Source organism: Hemiscyllium ocellatum, chromosome 6, assembly GCF_020745735.1.
Source record: "Hemiscyllium ocellatum isolate sHemOce1 chromosome 6, sHemOce1.pat.X.cur, whole genome shotgun sequence".
In the NCBI taxonomy this organism is placed as follows: Eukaryota; Metazoa; Chordata; class Chondrichthyes; order Orectolobiformes; family Hemiscylliidae; genus Hemiscyllium; species Hemiscyllium ocellatum.
In genome coordinates, this window is record NC_083406.1 from 107,594,178 (window position 1) to 107,612,616 (window position 18,439).

At 42.3% G+C, this 18,439-nt stretch overlaps 1 protein-coding gene across 1 annotated transcript in view; it reads right to left on the minus strand.

Moving 5' to 3' along the window:
- oca2 (oculocutaneous albinism II) overlaps positions 1-18,439 on the minus strand; it is a 539,836-nt gene that overhangs the window by 155,429 nt on the left and 365,968 nt on the right. The window contains exons 17-18 of the mRNA XM_060826999.1: positions 17,053-17,110; positions 13,032-13,140 (exon numbers count right to left, since the gene is read on the minus strand). Of these exons, the coding sequence (XP_060682982.1) occupies positions 13,032-13,140; positions 17,053-17,110 (167 nt within the window). The remainder of the gene's footprint in view (positions 1-13,031; positions 13,141-17,052; positions 17,111-18,439) is intronic.

Genomic DNA, 18,439 nt, shown 5'->3' on the forward strand with positions numbered 1-18,439 from the left:
AGTTGGTGAAAGAATGCGATATACTTCCATGTCAGGATGGTGTGTGGATTGGAGGGGACCTTGCAGCTGGTGGCCTTCCCAGGTATCTGCTGCCTTTGCCCTTCTCGATGAAAGGTGCTTTTGAATGAGCCTTGTTTAATTGTTGTGATTAATTGCAGCTCACTTTAGCTACTTAGATCCTAAATTTTGCAATTCTCTTCATAAAAACCATTTTACCTCTCTACCCCTCACTCCTCCTTTCAGATATTCTTTAAAACCTACCTTCAGTCACCTGTCTAGGTGCAGCTCCAAGTCAAATTCTGATTGTTAACTTGCCCGTGAAAACACCTTGGGAAACTTTACCCTGTTATAAGGGCTATGTAAAGGTAAGTATATATTGCAGAGTGCAGCATGAAGGAATACAAGTTTTGAAAAGTCAATTTTTAAAAAGGCTGAAATGAAAACACAAATTGCTGGAAAAAGGCCAGCAGGTCTGCATTGGCATTTATGGAGAGAAATCAGAGTTAATGTTTCAGGTCCAGTGACCCTTCATCAGAGCTTTAAAAAAGGCTGTTGCCCCAGTTGACTGCTCCCAGCAGTCTGGATAAAATGGAGTCTGCCGATTTCCTGATTAGTTCTTCCCGAAAAGGTCTATCCCTGGAACTGTTAGTTCAAATGAACCTAGAACACACTCGGGCGACTGTGTGGAATCTACACATTCTCCCTGTCTCTGCGTGGGTTTCCTCCAGGTGCTCCGGTTTCCTCCCACAGTCCAAAGATGTGCAGGTTAGGTGAATTGGCCATGCTAAATTGCCCGTGGTGTTAGGTGCATTAGTCAGAGATAAATGGGTCTGGGTGGGTTACTCTTCGGAGGGTCGGTGTGGACTCGTTGGGCTGATGGGCCTGTTTCCATTCTGTAGGGAATCGAATCCAATCTAATCTGGTCTTGAAACCTTGCTTCAAAGTACCCTTTCCAATCACTCATTGCAGACCAGTATCATTATCGCCTGATAATATCTCCTAAACTATCTAACTTTTTTTTATTAAAAGATTCTCCAGCCCCAATTCTGTAAAATTACTTGCACTTGGTTTAACAGTTTTGAAACTGTTCAATCTATATCTGATTCAACAAGTCTTCATCCTTCAAATATTTAGCAGCTAAATTTATTTTCAGTCCTGACTTGCACTGACAGAGGTTTTTTTTTTGGTTTCCTCAGGGGGCTAGATATAAAGGTTTTGTTTTAATCATAACAAGAGTAAACTAGATATCAATAACATGGGCTTTTCAAACCTTCTTTTGTAGGCTTTGCAACTATTCCATTATTTATCTCCTTCTTGCTTGATAGTTCTGAACCTTTCAATTGAAAAATCTCAGTGAAGAACAAGAGTGACAGAGCAGTACATCATCAAGGCTGGGAATGGATGGGATAATTCAGGAATTACGCTGGACATAAGACCCGCTGAAATAGCTGCTCTCCCTGGAACATGGTGACAAGCAGGGGACCCCGAGGAGAGCAACAGAAAGGCTTTAAGGCTACCAAAATGTCCCTAAAGAGATTAGGCTGTTGATTATGAGAATCCTCAGTTTAGGATCGAACACAATGAAGAAGGCATTAAACCACTTCGAGTGACTTCTTGAGGAATATGAACTGAGCTGCTGGAGGACATACACTAAATTCCCAACAACTAAATTCATCCAGGCGCCCTTCCAAGCACCACCTGACCTATAAGTGGCAGAGTCTGTCAATGGAGTCCCAGACCTATCAACCACCCGAGAATCCACTGGAACAATGCAGAACCAAGCCATCTTTGATCATTTTGGGACTGCCAAAATGAATTCAAATGATGCCAAGGGTGGTGACAGGGAATTAAGGGATTCTGGGAAATGTAAGGAGATAAAAATTTGGAATGGAAAGCAGCTCTTGAACCCTTGTATTATTGTTTCGATCAGATCACCCCTTCAACTTCTAAATTTGAGAGAAATCAGGTCTAATTTATATAAGCTCTCCTCATAACTGCACCTCTGAAGTCCAGGTATCATTCTTGTAAACCTACATTGTACTCCTTCCTTGGTCACCATCCCCTTCCTAAGGTGTGGTGCCCTGATCTGCTCACAGTACACCAGGCAGGGTCTAACCAGGCTTTTGTATAACTGCAGCATAACGTCTGCATCCTTGTCCTCCACTCCTACAGATATAAAGACTGGCATTCGATGATCTTTCTTGATTATTTTCTGCACCTGTTTGTGACATGTTAAAGATCCATGCACCTAACCCCCCCAAGTCTCTTTAGACATCCACTGTATTTAACTTTGTAGCATGTAGAAAGTACCCTGATCTATCCTTTACAGTCCAAAATGGATAACCTCACACTTGCTTATGTTGAACTCCATTAGCCACAGTTTTTCCCATTCACATGGTCTATCAATATCCCTTTGGAATTTTAATCTATCATCTACATAGTCTACAATGCCATCGAATTTTGTGTCATCAGTAAACTTGGATATACGACTTTCCATACCATTATCCAAGTTGTTAACGAATAAATAATCCTGTGGGATGTCACTGGTGATCTGTGATAGCACTGTTGATGACACTTCCTATCACTTTGTTGATGATTGAGGGTAGCCCACCATTGCTGGCTTCCTCCAGTTCCAGGGTAGTATGGACTGCACACACCCTACTGTGGTGCACAGACAGTAGGGTAAAAAATCTTCTGCTGCTCCTTTATCCTTGTCTTAAAATTCTGTCTTTGAACTGACAGGTACACCACTCTTTTCCCATACTGTCCCAGTAGTTTTGATCAGTATATTGCACTATTTGTCATGGAACGTGGGCTTGATTAACTGGGCCAGTATTTCTTTGCCACTCAAGAAGATGATGGTGAACTGCCCTCTTGAACAACTTCAGTCTTTAGAGGGTTGGAAGCAGTAGGTAAACCCTACTGCAGTAGGTAAACACAAGCAGCTCTTGTATTATTTTTTTAATACAATATATCATCTCAGCACATTTCACGAAGCGATGTAAAGCAACATTGAACACCATGCCACATAATAGGACACTTGTCCAGACGACCAAAAGTTTGCGCGGTCTGACCGAATATGTGACTCCAGACGCACAGGAATGTGGTTGACTCATAATTGCCCTCTGAAATGGCTTAGCAAACCATTCAGTTCCAGGGCAATTAGGGATGGGCAATAAATGCTGGCATAGCCAGTGACGTCCAAATTCCTCAGATGAATTTGTTTAAAAAAAAACATTGGTTTTAACAAGTGTCTGAAAAGAGGAATGAGGTGGAGAGAGATGGAGAAGTTTACTCCACAGAGGAACTCCAGAGTTCAGAGCATAGCTGAAGGCAAGGTCTTGAATGGTGCAGCAATCAAAACTGAGCTTGCTGTTGGGATCAGCATAAATGCTCACAGATCTTTCAGATGATTGTGGAGATGAAGATGATTACAGAAATAGAGAAAGTCATGGAGGAATTTGTAAGCAAAGCTTCAAACTTTTGATTCAACGTTTGATCCCTATTGACTTAATGTGTCGGATTTTCAAGGAGATTCCCAGGACCTTTAAAACAACAGACAGGATGCATGTCCAAAAGGCCCCCTTCCAGTTTTCAAAGGACACCATCTTTTCTAGTCGGGAAAAGGGGTTAGAGACTGAAATGAATAAGTTGAAACGATAAATTAGCTGTGAGTGACTTAGAGTCAGAGAGTCATAGAGATGTATAGCATGGAAACAGACCCTTCAGTCTAACTCGTCCATGCCAACTAGATATCCCAACCCAATCTAGTCCCATTTGCCAGCATTTGGCCCATATCCCTCAAAACCCTTACTATTCATATACCTATCCAGATGCCTTTTAAATGCTGCAATTGTACCAGACACCTCCACTTCTTCTGGCAGGTAATTCCATACACACACCATCCTCTGTTTGAAAATGTTCCCCCTTAGGTCCTTTTTAAATGTTCCCCATCTCACCCAAACCTATGCCCTCTACTTCTGGACTCCCCCGCCCCGGGAAAATACTTTGTCTAGTTACCTTATCCATGGCCCTCATGATTTTATAAACATCTATAAGGTCACCCCCCAATCTTCTACACTCCAGGGAAAATAACCCCAGCCTATTCAGCCTCTCCCTATAGCTCAAATCCTCCAACCCTGGCAACATCCTTATAAATGTGAGTTTTGAGAAGATTTGTAGCTCAGATTGATGTGCTGGACGTAGATTTGCTCGGTGAACTGGAATGTTCATTTTCAGATGTTTTGTCACCATACTAGGTAACAACAGTGATTCTCTCGATGAAGCACTGGTGGCATGGCCCACTTTCTATTTATGTGTTTAGGTTTCCTTGGGTTGATGATGTCATTTCCTGTTCTTTTTCTCAGGTGGTGGTAAGTGGGATCCAAATCAACATGACAGGATCCTTGTAAATTTTTTCTGAACCCTTTCAAGTTTCACAACATCCTTCCAATAGGAGGGAGACCAGAATTGCACACAATATTCCAAAAGTGGCTTAACTAATGTCCTACACAGCCACAGCATGACCTCCCAACTCCTATACTCAATGCTCTGTCCCATACCAAACACCCTCACTATCCTAGCTACCCTGTGACTCCACTTTTAAGGAACTATGAACCTGCATTTAAATCCAAGATAAACAGATTTGATTTTCAGTACTGGAACAGACTCAACAACACTGTATATTCTATTACAATATTGTGAAGACATAATGGATAAGGTATGTAAAAGTGTCAATGTAATAAGTTATTTAAATCACCTGCTCTTTAAATTTTGAAGAATGAGACTACTTTTCTGTTTCTGAGAGAATAAAAACAAACTATTGTCGGAGTTCAATTAATGTTTGTTGACATAACCCTAAGGGCTGTCATTACAACGTTATCACTGTGAGAATCACTTGCAAAACCTGTCATTACCATGGTAAGGAAATGTAGGTTTACAGTTCAGACTGGGCTATGACATATACATCTACCAACTAAGTCATCAAAGACATCTGGGAACTTACATATATTACAAAATGCCCAATTACATTTAAAGGCTGGGATGTCAAGAAGAAGTTTTACTGTATATTGTAGCGATATCATGCGGATTCCAATCTAAAAGCTATTTGCAGCAAGTTCCAATCCCTTTAAAACATATCACTATAAATAAAGCTAATAGCATTCCTTTCTCAGTTTTATTGTGTTTTTGAATTTAGTTTAAGTACGCAAGAGTAGTTTGCCCCCATTTCCTATTCCACAAAGTTTAATCTTGCATCTCTGGAAATTTGAAAGAATGACTACATTTTGGAAATGGGATTCTTTCACGGAGTGCCACAGACTGACCTTTTAGAGTGACCCGTGGTGATTTAATGTCAGGCAGAGGCTAGTTAGTTATCAAGGTGACTAGTTTACCGTGTTTGATTTTAGTGACAAATATCGTCAATTCACAAGCAATTTCACAGCTCTACAGCAATTCCACATACATGGCAATTAACACAGATGACCTTGTGAAATTCAAAGCATCAATGCAAACGAGAGACAGACACAAAGAGAGGGACGAGAAAGAGAACAATCAAAAGAATTGTAGTATATTTAGAAACCGGTTTTTCCATTCACTCTGTTTTGTGATGTCCTGCTTGTAATAGAAGCTATGTGGACCTGAAAGGCATATAATAAACCTATTTTTTAAATATATTCATGGGACCTGGGCATCTGGATGGACCAGCATTTATTGCCTGTCCCCAGTTGCCCTCAGGAAGGTGGTGGTGAGCTGCCTTCTTGAACCCTGCAGTCCATGTGCTGTAGGTACACCCACAGCGCCCTTGGGGAAGCAATTCCAGGATTTTGACCCAGTGACACTGAAGGAACGATGATATATTTCCAAGTTGGCATAGTGAGTGGCTTGTAGGGGTGATGTTCCTGTGTATCTGCTGCCTTTATCTTTCTAGATGGAAGTGGTCATGGGTTTGGAAGGTGTTGTATAAGGATCTCTAATGAATTTCTGCAGTGCATCTTGTAGATAGTACACGCTGCCGCTACTGAGGATCAGTGAAGGGAGTGGATGCTTGTGGATGTGGTGCCAATCAAGTTGGCTGCTTTGTCCTGGATGGTATTTAGCTTCTTACAGAAATCTAAATCAATAATAACTATAAGCAAGAGTGTTATTTGAAATCATCCTCCCAAATTCTGGTTGTTTTATATGTGGTGACGAGTCCCCAAGCAAGTTCAAATCTAACTATAACCACTTTTACTTATGTTCTGTCAGTTTATGATCCATTTTAACTTATTGCTTGCTGTGGTGTCTGACCACACATCACAGTAACTGTCCGCCTGAAGCTTTATGTCCAAGTGGGTTGGGACAGAGTGGGGCATTAAAACTTTAAAAATTCAAGCCTAATCCAAATTGTTTCTAACGCACACCTGAATCGAATAGAATTGTGACAAGAGCAAGTAGTGAACCTTGGAGGGGGTTTGTGAATTTAATTGTAATAATGAGCATAGCTGCCTTAAAGTTAATCATGGCCTAGCTGGTTAGGCTCCAGGGATCCTGACAGTTAAAGGCAGCAAGGCCAGGGGAAGGTAGGTCTCTTTCAAACAGTCCCTGTGAGCCAAGTGAAGCATTGGAGCTTCCCACTGACTCCCCACTCTGTCCCCAATTCCACCAGGCAGCAAAGCCTATCCCATACAAAGACCCAAGGGTAAGAATGGCCGACACTGAAAATGTGTTGCTGGAAAAGCACAGCAGGTCAGGCAGCATCCGTTTCGGGCATAAGCCCTTCTTCAGGAATGGCCGACCACAATAAGTCAAATGTCATCCAAGAATGGGACTCTGCCTGCACCAAACGTCCTCCAAACACTCTACGTAAATGCCAGCTCTTGCTTCACTTGCCTTTGAAAACCTCCTGTTCAGAGCCTGTGTCCAAGGGATGCATCAGGCTGTCCTGCAGCCAACTACACGATCTGGGCAGCTCTCACTGTCGTGTGTTGACAGTCTAAGCAGCGGATCATTGCCGAATTTACAGGGGACCTTTTCTAAATCAACTACAAAGCAAGAGATGGGAGTCTTCTTTATGAAGAGTACTAGGAAATAGACACGCATAATCATTTAGTACAGAAAGAGACCATATGGTCCTTGTACCTATGTCAGCTCTCTGAAAGAGCTACCAATTCATTCCTCTCCCAATGGCCCTGTTAACCTTTCCATTTCAAGTGGACATCCAATGCCTTTTTGAAAGGTACGACAGAATCTGCTTCCCCCACATATTCAGGCCTTGCATTTCACAGCATTACATCATCTTGAGACAAGATGGCAGCAGAGTTGGATGCTCCAGCCAGAGCTTGTCTGCTGCTCTGTCAGCCCCTTTTGTTCTGTTCTCCCTCATTTTTTTCCCTCAGGAGAAACTGAGGACTACAGATGCCGGAGATCAGAGTCGAAAAGGGTGGTGCTGGACAAGCACAGTGGGTCAGGCAGCATCCAAAGAGGAGAGTCGACATTTCAGGCAGAGGTCCTGCATCAAGAATGTGATGAAACGCTTAGGCCCAAACATTGACTCTCCTGCTCCTCGGAAGCTGCCTGACTTGTTGCCCTTTAAATTTTCCCAGCATGCCTTGTGAGTGACACAGATCCAGGCTGTGAGAAAATGGCTTAGGGGCAGGATAGTGTCAACAAACTGGTAAACAAATGAATGAGGTAAAATTTCATGCCCATCTCTGTTTTTGTCCCCTTATGGAGGTGAAAATTCTGCCTGCTAACTCTGTTTCTTCTTTCACAGTACAGAATTATTTAGTATTTCCAGCATTTTCTTGCTTTATTCTAGATTTTCAGCTCTTTAGTGCTTTGCTTTTGAGAACAATTTGTCCCTATCCACACTTTAAAGCCCTGCTTGAGCCCAAACATTTCTATTATATATCCCCTTGACAATGTCTGCTCTCATTGGAATAACCGTTATAATCTCTACATAACCAAGACCCTCTTCTGTATCCTCTTTAAGCCCTTTATGGCCTCTCAAAGGCGTTGTGCAAAATGGGTCACAAAATTCCAGCTCAGCCTGATCAAGGGCATATTCAGGTTTATTACAATGCTCTTGTCTTTTTTCTGCCGTTTCTCTTCACAACGCCATGCATTCTGCTTGCTTTCCTGGGCGGCACAGTGGTTAGCACTGCTGCCCCACAGCGCCAGGGACCCGGGTTCATTTCCCGCCTCAGGAAACTGTCAGTGTGGACATTCTCCCCGTGTCTGTGTGGGTTTCCTCCCATAATCACAAAGATGTGCAGGTCAGGTGATTTGGCCATGATAAATTACCCGTAGTGTTAGGTGCATTAGTCAGGGGTGAATGTAGGGGAATGGTCTGGGTGGGTTGCTCATCGGAGGGTCAGTGTGGACTTGTTGGGCTGAAGGGACTGTTTCCACACTATAGGGAATCTAATCTAATCTAACCAAAACTGCCTCAGTTCTGTCTTGCCACCTACAAACATCTATGTCCATAACAATGCCCTGCAGACCACAGAAGGTCCTTGAAAGTGGAGTCGCAGGTAGATAGGATAGTGAAGAAGGCGTTTTGTATGCTTTCTTTTATTGGTCAAAGTATTGAGTACAGGAGTTGGGAGGTCATGTTGCGGTTGTACAGGACATTGGTTAGGCCACTGTTAGAATACTGCATGCAATTCTGGTCTCCTTCCTATTGGAAAGATGTTGTGAAATTTGAAAGGGTTCAGAAAAAGTTTACAAGGATGTTGTCAGGGAGAGGCTGAACAGGCTGGAGCTGTTTTCCCTGGAGCGTTGGAGACTGAGAGGTGACCTTATAGAGGTTTACAAAATTATGAGGGGCATGGATAGGGTAAATGGGCAAAGTCTTTTCCCTGGGTTTAGGGAGTCCAGAACTAGAGGACTTAGGTTTAGGGCAAGAGGGGAAAGATATAAAAGAGACCTAAGGGGCAACTTTTTCACACAGAATGATACGGGTAAGGAATGAACTGCCAGAGGAAGTGGTGGAGGCTGGTACAATTGTAACATTAAAGAGGCATTTGGATAGGTATATGAATAGGAATGGTTTGGAGGGATATGGGCCAGGTGCTGGCAGGTGGGACTAGATTGGTTTGGGGTATCTGGTCAGCATGGATGAGTTGGACCGAAGGGTCTGGTTCCATGCTGTATATCTCTATGACTGGTCAGCTTCTAGAGTTCACAGCAACAGCATGATTGGTAGAGAGCACCATCTACTACATGCCCATTGGAGCTGATTGACACTTGCTGTAGGTGTAGGGCTGGCCATGGTGAGGGCATCCTTGGTGATCCATTTTGTATCAGCCTGCCACCAATCAATCCTTCAAATTGAGTTTCCAGTGAGGGCATGAACTAGTGGATATTGTTTATGGTCTTTGGGGGCAAGGTAGAATCTCTACAGCATGGAAGCAGGCCATTCAGCCCATTGAGTCCATACTGACCGTCTAAAGGTATCCCACACAGACCCATTCTATAACACTGCATTTCCCATGGCTAATCCACCTCGCCTGTGCATTCCTGGACACTATGGGTAACTTAGCATTGCCAATCCGTCTTTGGACTGGGGGAAGAAACCCACACAGTCGTAGGGAGAATGTACAAACTCCACACAGAGAGTTGCCCATGGCTGGGACTGAACCTGGGTCCCTGACAGTGTGAGGCGGCAGTGCTAACCACTGAGCCATCCCACTACCCTGGAAACAAATATAGCAACACCTACAGATCAACTTAAAAGAGTAAATGAAATCTGTACACCACAAACCAAGCACAGTGGAGAACATCCTGTAAGTTAGTTACCCAATGAGCAATCTCTTCAAATTCATCCTGCAGAAACATTTGCTCAATTATAGATTGTGCCTCACTGCAGCTTTATCCAGTGCTCTTGAAAACAAACACAGGCATCATCAGTTGGAGAAATTAGGTTTCCTTCATTTTGTTCTTCTATTTCCACCTACCTGCAGTAGTAAACTTCGGCAAAAGTCAACACAGATTTAAAATTCAGCTTAGAAAGACTGAGGTTATATTTGGCTCCAGAAGGTTGCGCCTTTAAGAGTGTTCATCCCTTTAAATTGGAATTGTTATAGATTCTGCATGGTCCAATGTCAATGAGCTGCCAGGCATGGTCCAAAATTGTGCAAGGGAACTTACTTTTATTTAGTAAAATACGGTGTAACTCTATAGTTAGGCAGATTCAGTTCTTCAAAATGTTAGTAGCAGCTGGCTTTTGGTCAGATCATAAATCAACATAATATTTGGATGCAAATTCATAGGTGTTATTAGTGTGGAAATAACTTTCTTTGTGAATTTACTTATTATTTTGAAGTTCCTCTGGTCCATGTTTACTGAGGTTCATTTCATTGGCAATATTATAATATTCACAGACTTATAAGAGGCCAAGTAGCAAAACTTCTCAAAGGAATCAATCTTCAAAAAGAAATAACATCATATTCAGGTACAAGAATTATGTATGCGTACAGAACACCAAACCAGTGCAGCAGCCTCATCTGCACACAAATTAACATATCGATATGAAATCTGCCAAAAGGTGCAATTGTTTTATTTCTTTATTTAAACACAGCCAAGGTACATACTATAGTGGAACTAAGGATTAAGTGTTGATATTGCTTCCTTATTGGTTGAAGAACTGCGCTTTGATCCAGTTTGCAACTAATTAGTGCTAAATGTCAGATCCTTTGCTGAAACAATCCACTAATCTCAGGCAACAAACAACGTAAAAGCCAAAGTTGTCTCAGTCCCACTGGACCACAGGGCTGCTCTCTCATTCGAGAGAGACAACTGAAGGTGTTTTAACCTGAGCATCACCACACTTCAGGCGAGGGGAAAGGTTGAGAAGGAGAATCCTTCATGATAACCTTGGCCGGTGAGGGCTGCTGGTATTATTCTGTACAGCAAACCTGTCATCCAGTCAGCTGATCTAAACAAAGCCCTGGCAATAAGCAAAGTATATTCCCAATTGAGAAAATTAGCATCTTCATCAGTGTGGCCCAAACTTTTCCCATTTTAACACCACAGTGCTCTGGCCCCAGAATGAAGGAGCAATATTATTGTAGTAATATTCTTTGCAGGCTAGTCTTGTTCTGGAAGGTAATGGTTCTGAAGGAGTTATGTCCATGAAACGTTGGCTGTGCCCATTCTGCTGATGTCACATACAGCCTGTTGTTGGGGACAAGCATTCTGATCGAGCTTTTAGAGGGAGCAGATGTACTTGTACAGCTCCTTAAGGTCCTTGTAGTTATGCCTGGCTAAACATAATTGTATTCATTGCTATCATCCAATAAACCTTCCTGTTACCTTCGAATAGAGCCTCCTATGTGGCTGCTATGTGATGGCGTATCCCCTGCCACAAAGACAAAGATCACAGACAATGGAGGAGTGCAACAGTGAACTATCTCAAACAATCCTTGTGCAGCACCACATACTGGGAGAGGTGGAAAATACCACAAAGCAGCAAGAGCAATGATCAAGGAAAACTGCACAACTTTGATTAAAAACAGCAGAGCACCAATCACATGGAACATCCCCTGATGCTGTAAAGAAGGTGTCTGGATTCTGGTGGTTTCCCATTGGTAGTACCCAGGCCCAGCTTATAGCCTCAAAGCAGGGTTGGTAGAAGGCCTAAAGGAATGATATCTCCATGTCACCCAGGAGGCCCTCAGACCTCTCCACCTAATTTATATAACTTTACAGTGCCTGCACATACATGCACTCCATTAGTACTGGAATTCTCCAAAGTTAAAAATCACCAACACCAAATTATAGTCCAACAGATTTATTTGGAAGCACTAGCTTTTGGAGCGCTGCTCCTTCATCAACAGCACTCCAGATGCTAGTGATTCCAAATAAACCTGCTGGACTACAACCTGGTGTTGTGTGATTTTTAACTTTGTACAGCCCAGTCCAACACTGGGCAGCACCAAATCATGGAATTCTTCAAGCAGCCAAAGGGCAGAGATTGGCCCTTTATCCCGTCTGTTTCACTCCACACTCAGTCAGGTCATTGGAGGCAATCTCAGGCCAGGAGATCCTACATCCTGATCAAGCCATGTAAGTAATTGTACAAATGTGGAACACCAATCAGACAACAGTGGTTGGGACCAGGACCTGGAGCCATGTCAGAAGGTTGACATTTTGTTTTCTGTGAGAGCTTTCTTCAAACAGCCAAAGGGGCCTTGTGATTCCTTCCTGAAGCGGTGCCAGCGTAATCATTACCCCTACACCCTCCAGTTTGAAACCGTCAGAGGTCTGCACTCTACCCCTGGGTTTTGCAGACAGCTACCATGGATATCAAAATTCAGTGACCAGTTTCTGGCCCTGCCAATTCCAATGGAGTTAATACTCAAAGATCATTAAAAGGTTTCCAGCCCAAATTTTACTATTTGGAAGCAAAGTAAAGCCAAAACAAATTATGCTAATTAAATAGATTGACTGTAATGGCAGTCACATTTGGTAATATTAAATGGAGGGTCTCAGAAGAAGATAAAGTAACAGATGAAACAGGGAGCTGATACTTAAGGTGTAACAAGCTGCAAAATCACCACTGTAGATCTGTTTATGACCCATATTCACATTCATGAGTGGTTTTCTAATGGATGTTCATGTCTACTAAATTTATCCTTCAGCTAATAAACATAGAGGGCTGAAATATGAGCAGAAAACACTGGAGATACATGGCAGAACAAAGAGAGCATAGAGGTGTCAGATCTGGAACAGGCTTTACTGTTGGATTAAGCAAAATGGCAGGTGCGTGTTTGAGAGCGTGAGTGGGTACATGTGGGGATATCTGAAAAAAGCTGATGCCAGCTCCAGACATTAAGAGACAACAAAACTGCAGATGCTGGAATCCAAAATAGACAGGCAGGAGGCTGAAAGAACATTAATAAGCTGAAAACAACGTGCGCTGGAAACAAATGGGATCCGGTGATGATAAACAAAGGTCAGTGAGATGTAAAAAGATCGATATGGGATTTGTAGGAGGATATTAGACGTGGATCTGACCACGTGCACCATCACTAATACAACTTACTTACCGAGATCAAGATGGATGCTGGGAACAAACGAGTTGAGAAAGAACATGAAGATAACGAATCCCAAAACTATTGAGCATTTAACCAGGAGGGCTTTGTCCACTATCCTGTGCTGTAAAGATATAAACAATGAAAAAGGGTAAAAATTGCAGCTTCTTCTACAAAATCAATAGGACAGAAAAGAAAAATCAAAACACATTATCAAATCTTAGTTTCTGTGCACAGAAGGGAAAATGGCAGAGTAATTCAATCACAGGTCCACATGACAAAAAATAATTGTTCACAAAGTTTTGACAAGCTAAAAATCAATTTTTGATCATTTCTAATACTAAGCATTATAATGGTCCAGGATCGAGAACAGACTTTTGCCCCCATTTTATTGCAAGCTCTGCATGATTTCTACACAACTATAAGCTGTTTCACAATCTACATTTTCTCGCTAATAAATCTCATTTATTCTCAACAGTCCGGTCTCCAGTGGCCACACAGCACTATTAACTGGCATGCATAAGTATAGCTCTAACAGACTTGACCATCCACTTGAAAAGCTTCAGAATCTCATGTTCTTTTGTTCTTGCAGCATTAATTTTTCTTGGTTTTGTTTTCCTGAAGTTAATCATAGAATCCCTACAGGACAGAAAGAGGCCAACCCTTTCTGCACCAGCCCTTCCGAGGAGCATCTAGTCCAGACATCGCTCCACGCTCCCCCCCACCCCCCCCCCCCCCACCACCTTGCATTTCTCGTGGTTATTAATTGAGTAGTTTTACTTTGTGACGTAAAATGTAGTTCACATTTGCATACCAACATTTGCAGTGTATACTTCAAAAAGTAGTCATTATTGTGATGGTGTACAATTATTAATATGTGCTGCATTCATGAACAGCCACCATTCACACAATCAGATTAATTTGTTGCATGGTGATCAATGGATCCAAAGAATAGGATTACTCTGTTTTCAAAAGATTCGACTTGATTATTCAAAAATAACTGGAGAACTAGATGCCTCTCTATCTCTAGTCCTGTGTTTCCTTTGGAATTGTTTACGAAGATAATTGTAGAATTGCAAATTGAAAATCATGGAGGCAAAGATGATTTCTTTAATACCACTTCAAGGATTCGTGACATTTCACAAACAGCTCCAGTGCAGATAGGAAGATAACTTTGGATCAAATGAAGTGAAAATAAATTCATATTCTCACGGCAGACTTTTTGTTTGACCTTTATTGAAAAGTCAATTGAAAAGTAATCACATTGATGCAAATGTCCAGGACAGTCCAGGTGGAGGTGCATTTAAAATATGATTTATACCATCAGTTTTCAGAAGATCATTTTCCTTCCTTGGGAGGTAGTTTGTAACAGCAGCTGTCACAATGCTACTGAAGGCAAGACTACCAAAACCAAAAAGATTCAAGCCTGAGAAATCATTTCTCTCAACCTGAAGAGCTGTTAAAATGCCCTCCAATTCCATTTGACCCCTATTTGACTACAAATTTTAAGAGGTTTAGCGCAAATAGTAGCACTGCTCCCTCTGATTCAGAAGGTTATGGCTTTCAGTCTCCACCCAACACCAGCCAGAGGCATCAGAAATATTCCAAGCTAATAGTCAAATGCAATTGTATCTCAACGCACCACATGGAATCCCCACAGTGTGGAAGCAGGGTATTCAGCCCATCAAATCCACACTGACACTCTGAAGACCATCCCACCCAGACCCACCCCCAACCTTATCCTTGTAACCCTGCATTTCCCCTGTCTACCTCACCAAACTGCACATCTCTAGACGTTATGGCAATTTTTAGCACGCCTGATCCATCTAACCGCGCATCTTTGGACTGTGGGAAGAAATCAGAGCAGAGGAAACCCATGCAGATATGGGGGAGAAAAGTGTAAAATTCAGACACACACAGCCAGCCAAGGCTGGAATCAAACCCGGGTCCCTGGCGCTGTAAGGCAGTAGTGCTAACCACTGGGCCATTGTGCGTCCCAGCTGAATCTGAGGCTGGATTTTCACTGTGGAAGTTGGAAGCTCAAGCGAGGAAATCCCCTAAGTTGGTAGATCCAAGTATCCATGGAAACGACACCAATAGGCATGATGGCCCCTCTAGTTTGGAGCGATGGTCATGTCAAGTTGGTCTAGGAGAAAATGAGGACTGCAGATGCTGGAGGTCAGAGTCGAGAGTGTGTGGTGCTGGAAAAGCACAGCAGGTCAGGCATTCCTGATGAAGGGCTCCTGCCTGAAACATCGATTCTCCTGCTCCTTGGATGCTGCATGTCAAGTTAGTCTGCCATTTCCTGACACAGTTCGGGGTCAGCCAGGAGGACAGAATAGAATTGAGTTGGGTTGTTCAGAAGACACGTCTCAGTTCTTGAAGATCTCGACCAAGTTTTATGAAAGGCTTGAAACCAAAAAATGCTGCAGATCATAACGGGTCAGGGAGCATCCAGGGGAGAGAGAGCAAGCTAATGCTTACCTTGTCAGAGCTGACATGAAGTGTGGAGGGGACAGCATTTATGTAATTGTTGGGGAAGAGGTGCAGTGCTGGGGGAGAAAGGATGTTGATAGTGCAGATTAAGTGATTGGAATGCGAGAATAGTGAAACAACAGTGTGCAGAGCACCCTCCTCTGCCCTGCACTGGGTCTCATGCCCCGTACAATCTGCATGCCACCTCAAATTGCCATGTTGCCTTATATCCTCCAAGCCATGGAGATTCTAAGAAATTACTACTTAAAATAACAGAGTTGTTCCTACCAATTAACACTATGCCCCACCTCAGTTTAAGCTACATTCATACAGTCAGAGTCAGACAGCATGGAAACAGACCCTTCGGTCCAACTAGTTCATGCCAATCATGTTCCCACACTCAACTACTCCCACCTGCCTGCACTTGGCCCCTATCCCTCCAAACCTTTCCTATTCATGTACTTATCCAAATGTCTTTAAACATTGTAATTGTACCCATATTCACCACTTCCAAATGAACTACTCTCTGTGGAAAAAACATTGTCCCTTATGTCCTTTCTACATCTTTCTCCTCTCAACTTAAAAGTATGCCCCCTGGTTTTGAACTCCCTCACCCTTGTCATTCATCTTATCTTTGCCCCTCATGATTCTATAAACCTCAATAAGGTCAAATGCCCAAAACGTTGAATTTCCTGCTCCTTGGATGCTGCCTGACCTGCTGCGCTTTTCCAGCAACACATTTTCAGCTCTGATCTCCAGCATCTGCAGTCCTCACTTTCTCCTCAATCTCCTATACACCAGTGAACAAAGTCCCAGTTGTTAATTTGATTTTTAATCGATTTTAGGGTAAAAAAACCAAAAGAGAGAAATGCTAAAAAGCTTTGAAAAAGGGTCAGTTAGACTCGAAACATCAGCTCTTGTCTCTCCTTACAGATGCTGCCAGACCTAATGAGATTTTCCAGCATTTTCCCTTTTGGTTTCAGATTCCAGCATTCGCAGTAATTTGCTTTTATTTAGGGTAAAAACAATCTACAGTGCACTGGATTGGAATGAATAGAAAGTTGCAAGGTTTGGGTGACAGAGACTTCAGAGTGTAACAGGAACAGCAGATTGAGGGAGGTTGGCAATGTAGTACCATCTCAAGTTTAAAACTTTGGCTAAGATCCCTTTCCAATTCACAAAAGAGGTGCCAGCCTTTTTAACTCATTGTTATGAAAGTACCTGTGGAGAGAAATCAGAGGAAGAATCACTCAACCTGAAATGTTAACTCAGACCAGCTGAGCTTTTCCAGCAATTTCTGTTATTGTCTCTGATTTACAGCACCTGAAGTTCTTTCAGTTTTAATTCATTTTTATCTTTATTTTAATGAGCTTCACTAGCAATGCAGAAGGTCTACATGTTCAGTACTTTTAGGTGCTAATCAACTATTTTCCATAAATTTCAGCAATCAGGCAAAAATTGTTAAGAGGTAGAATTTGTCAGAATAGCTTCAAGTTGCATATATTACAGATGGAGGTTTATATTTTAAACAGTTAACGTTAAAAAGTCAAAACTTTCTTACTGTTTTCTGCAGTTCCTGAATGTTAGTCTCCCAGTTTTTGTCATCATGTGAAATTTGTCTAAAATGTAGAAAAAAATGACATCAATAAATACAAACGCTGCAGCTGTACACTCGACATGACATAGAGCCATAAACAAGCAGGCAATATTCTCAGGAATATTATACTCTGCAGCATTTTACATGTGAGACAATAACAAACTGAATTTTTGATTTCACACCTAATGTTCAAAGGGTGCTGCATCCAGAATTAAATTTGTTTTGTTTTTCTTTTGGCTGTAACTCAATCAAGAGAGGATTTCAATAACATTTTGCAGCTTTACTTTTCGATTTCACCCTTCTCAATTTCACTGAAGGCAGAAAACATCATCCATAGGACATAAGAACATAAGAAGTAGGAGAAGGAGTAGGCCATCTGGCCCCTCAAGCCTGCTCCGCCATTCAATAACATCATGGCTGATCTTTATGTGGACTCAGCTCTGCTTACCTGCCCTCTCACCATAAATCTTAATTCCCTTACTGTTCAAACAAAATTATCTATCTTAGCTTTAAACCATTTACTGAAGAAGCCTCAATTACTTCACTGGGCAGGGAATTGCATAGATTCACAACCCTCTGGGTGAAGAAGTTGCTTCTCAATTCAGTCCTAAACATGCTCCCTCTAATCTTGAGGCTATGCCCTCTTGTCCTAGTTTCACCCACCAGTGGAAACATCCTCTCTACTTCTATCTTATCTATAACCTTCGTAATTTTGGATGTTTCTATAAGATCCACCCCATTCTTCTGAATTCCGGTGAATATACTCCCAATTTACTCAGTTTCTCCTCATGAGCCAACCCCCTCAACTCTGGAATCAACCTAGCGAACATCCTCTTAGAGTCATAGAGTCATAGAGATGTACAGCACATAAACAGACCCTTTGGTCCAACTCGTCCATGCCAACCAGATATTCCACCCTAATCTAGTCCCACCTGCCAGTACCTGGCCCATATCCCTCCAAACCCTTCCTATTCATATACCCATCCAAATGCCTTGTAAATGTTGTAATTGTACCAGCCTTCACCACTTCCTCTGACAGCTCATTCCATACACGTACCACCCTCTGTGTGAAAAAGTTGTCCCTTCGGTCTCTTTTATATCTTTCCCCTCTCACCCTAAACCTATGCCCTCTTCACCCCCTCCAGTGCCAGTACATTGTTTATCAAGTAAGGAGGCCACAACTGCATGCAGTACTCCAGGTGTGGCCTCTTCAGCACCCTGTATAGTTGCAACATGACGTCCCTGCTTTTAAACTCAATCCATTTAGCAATGAAGGATAAAATTCCGTTTGCCTTCCAAATTACTTGTTCTGCAGCCAGAGGACGAGCAACTCAGAATTAGGATGCTGTTC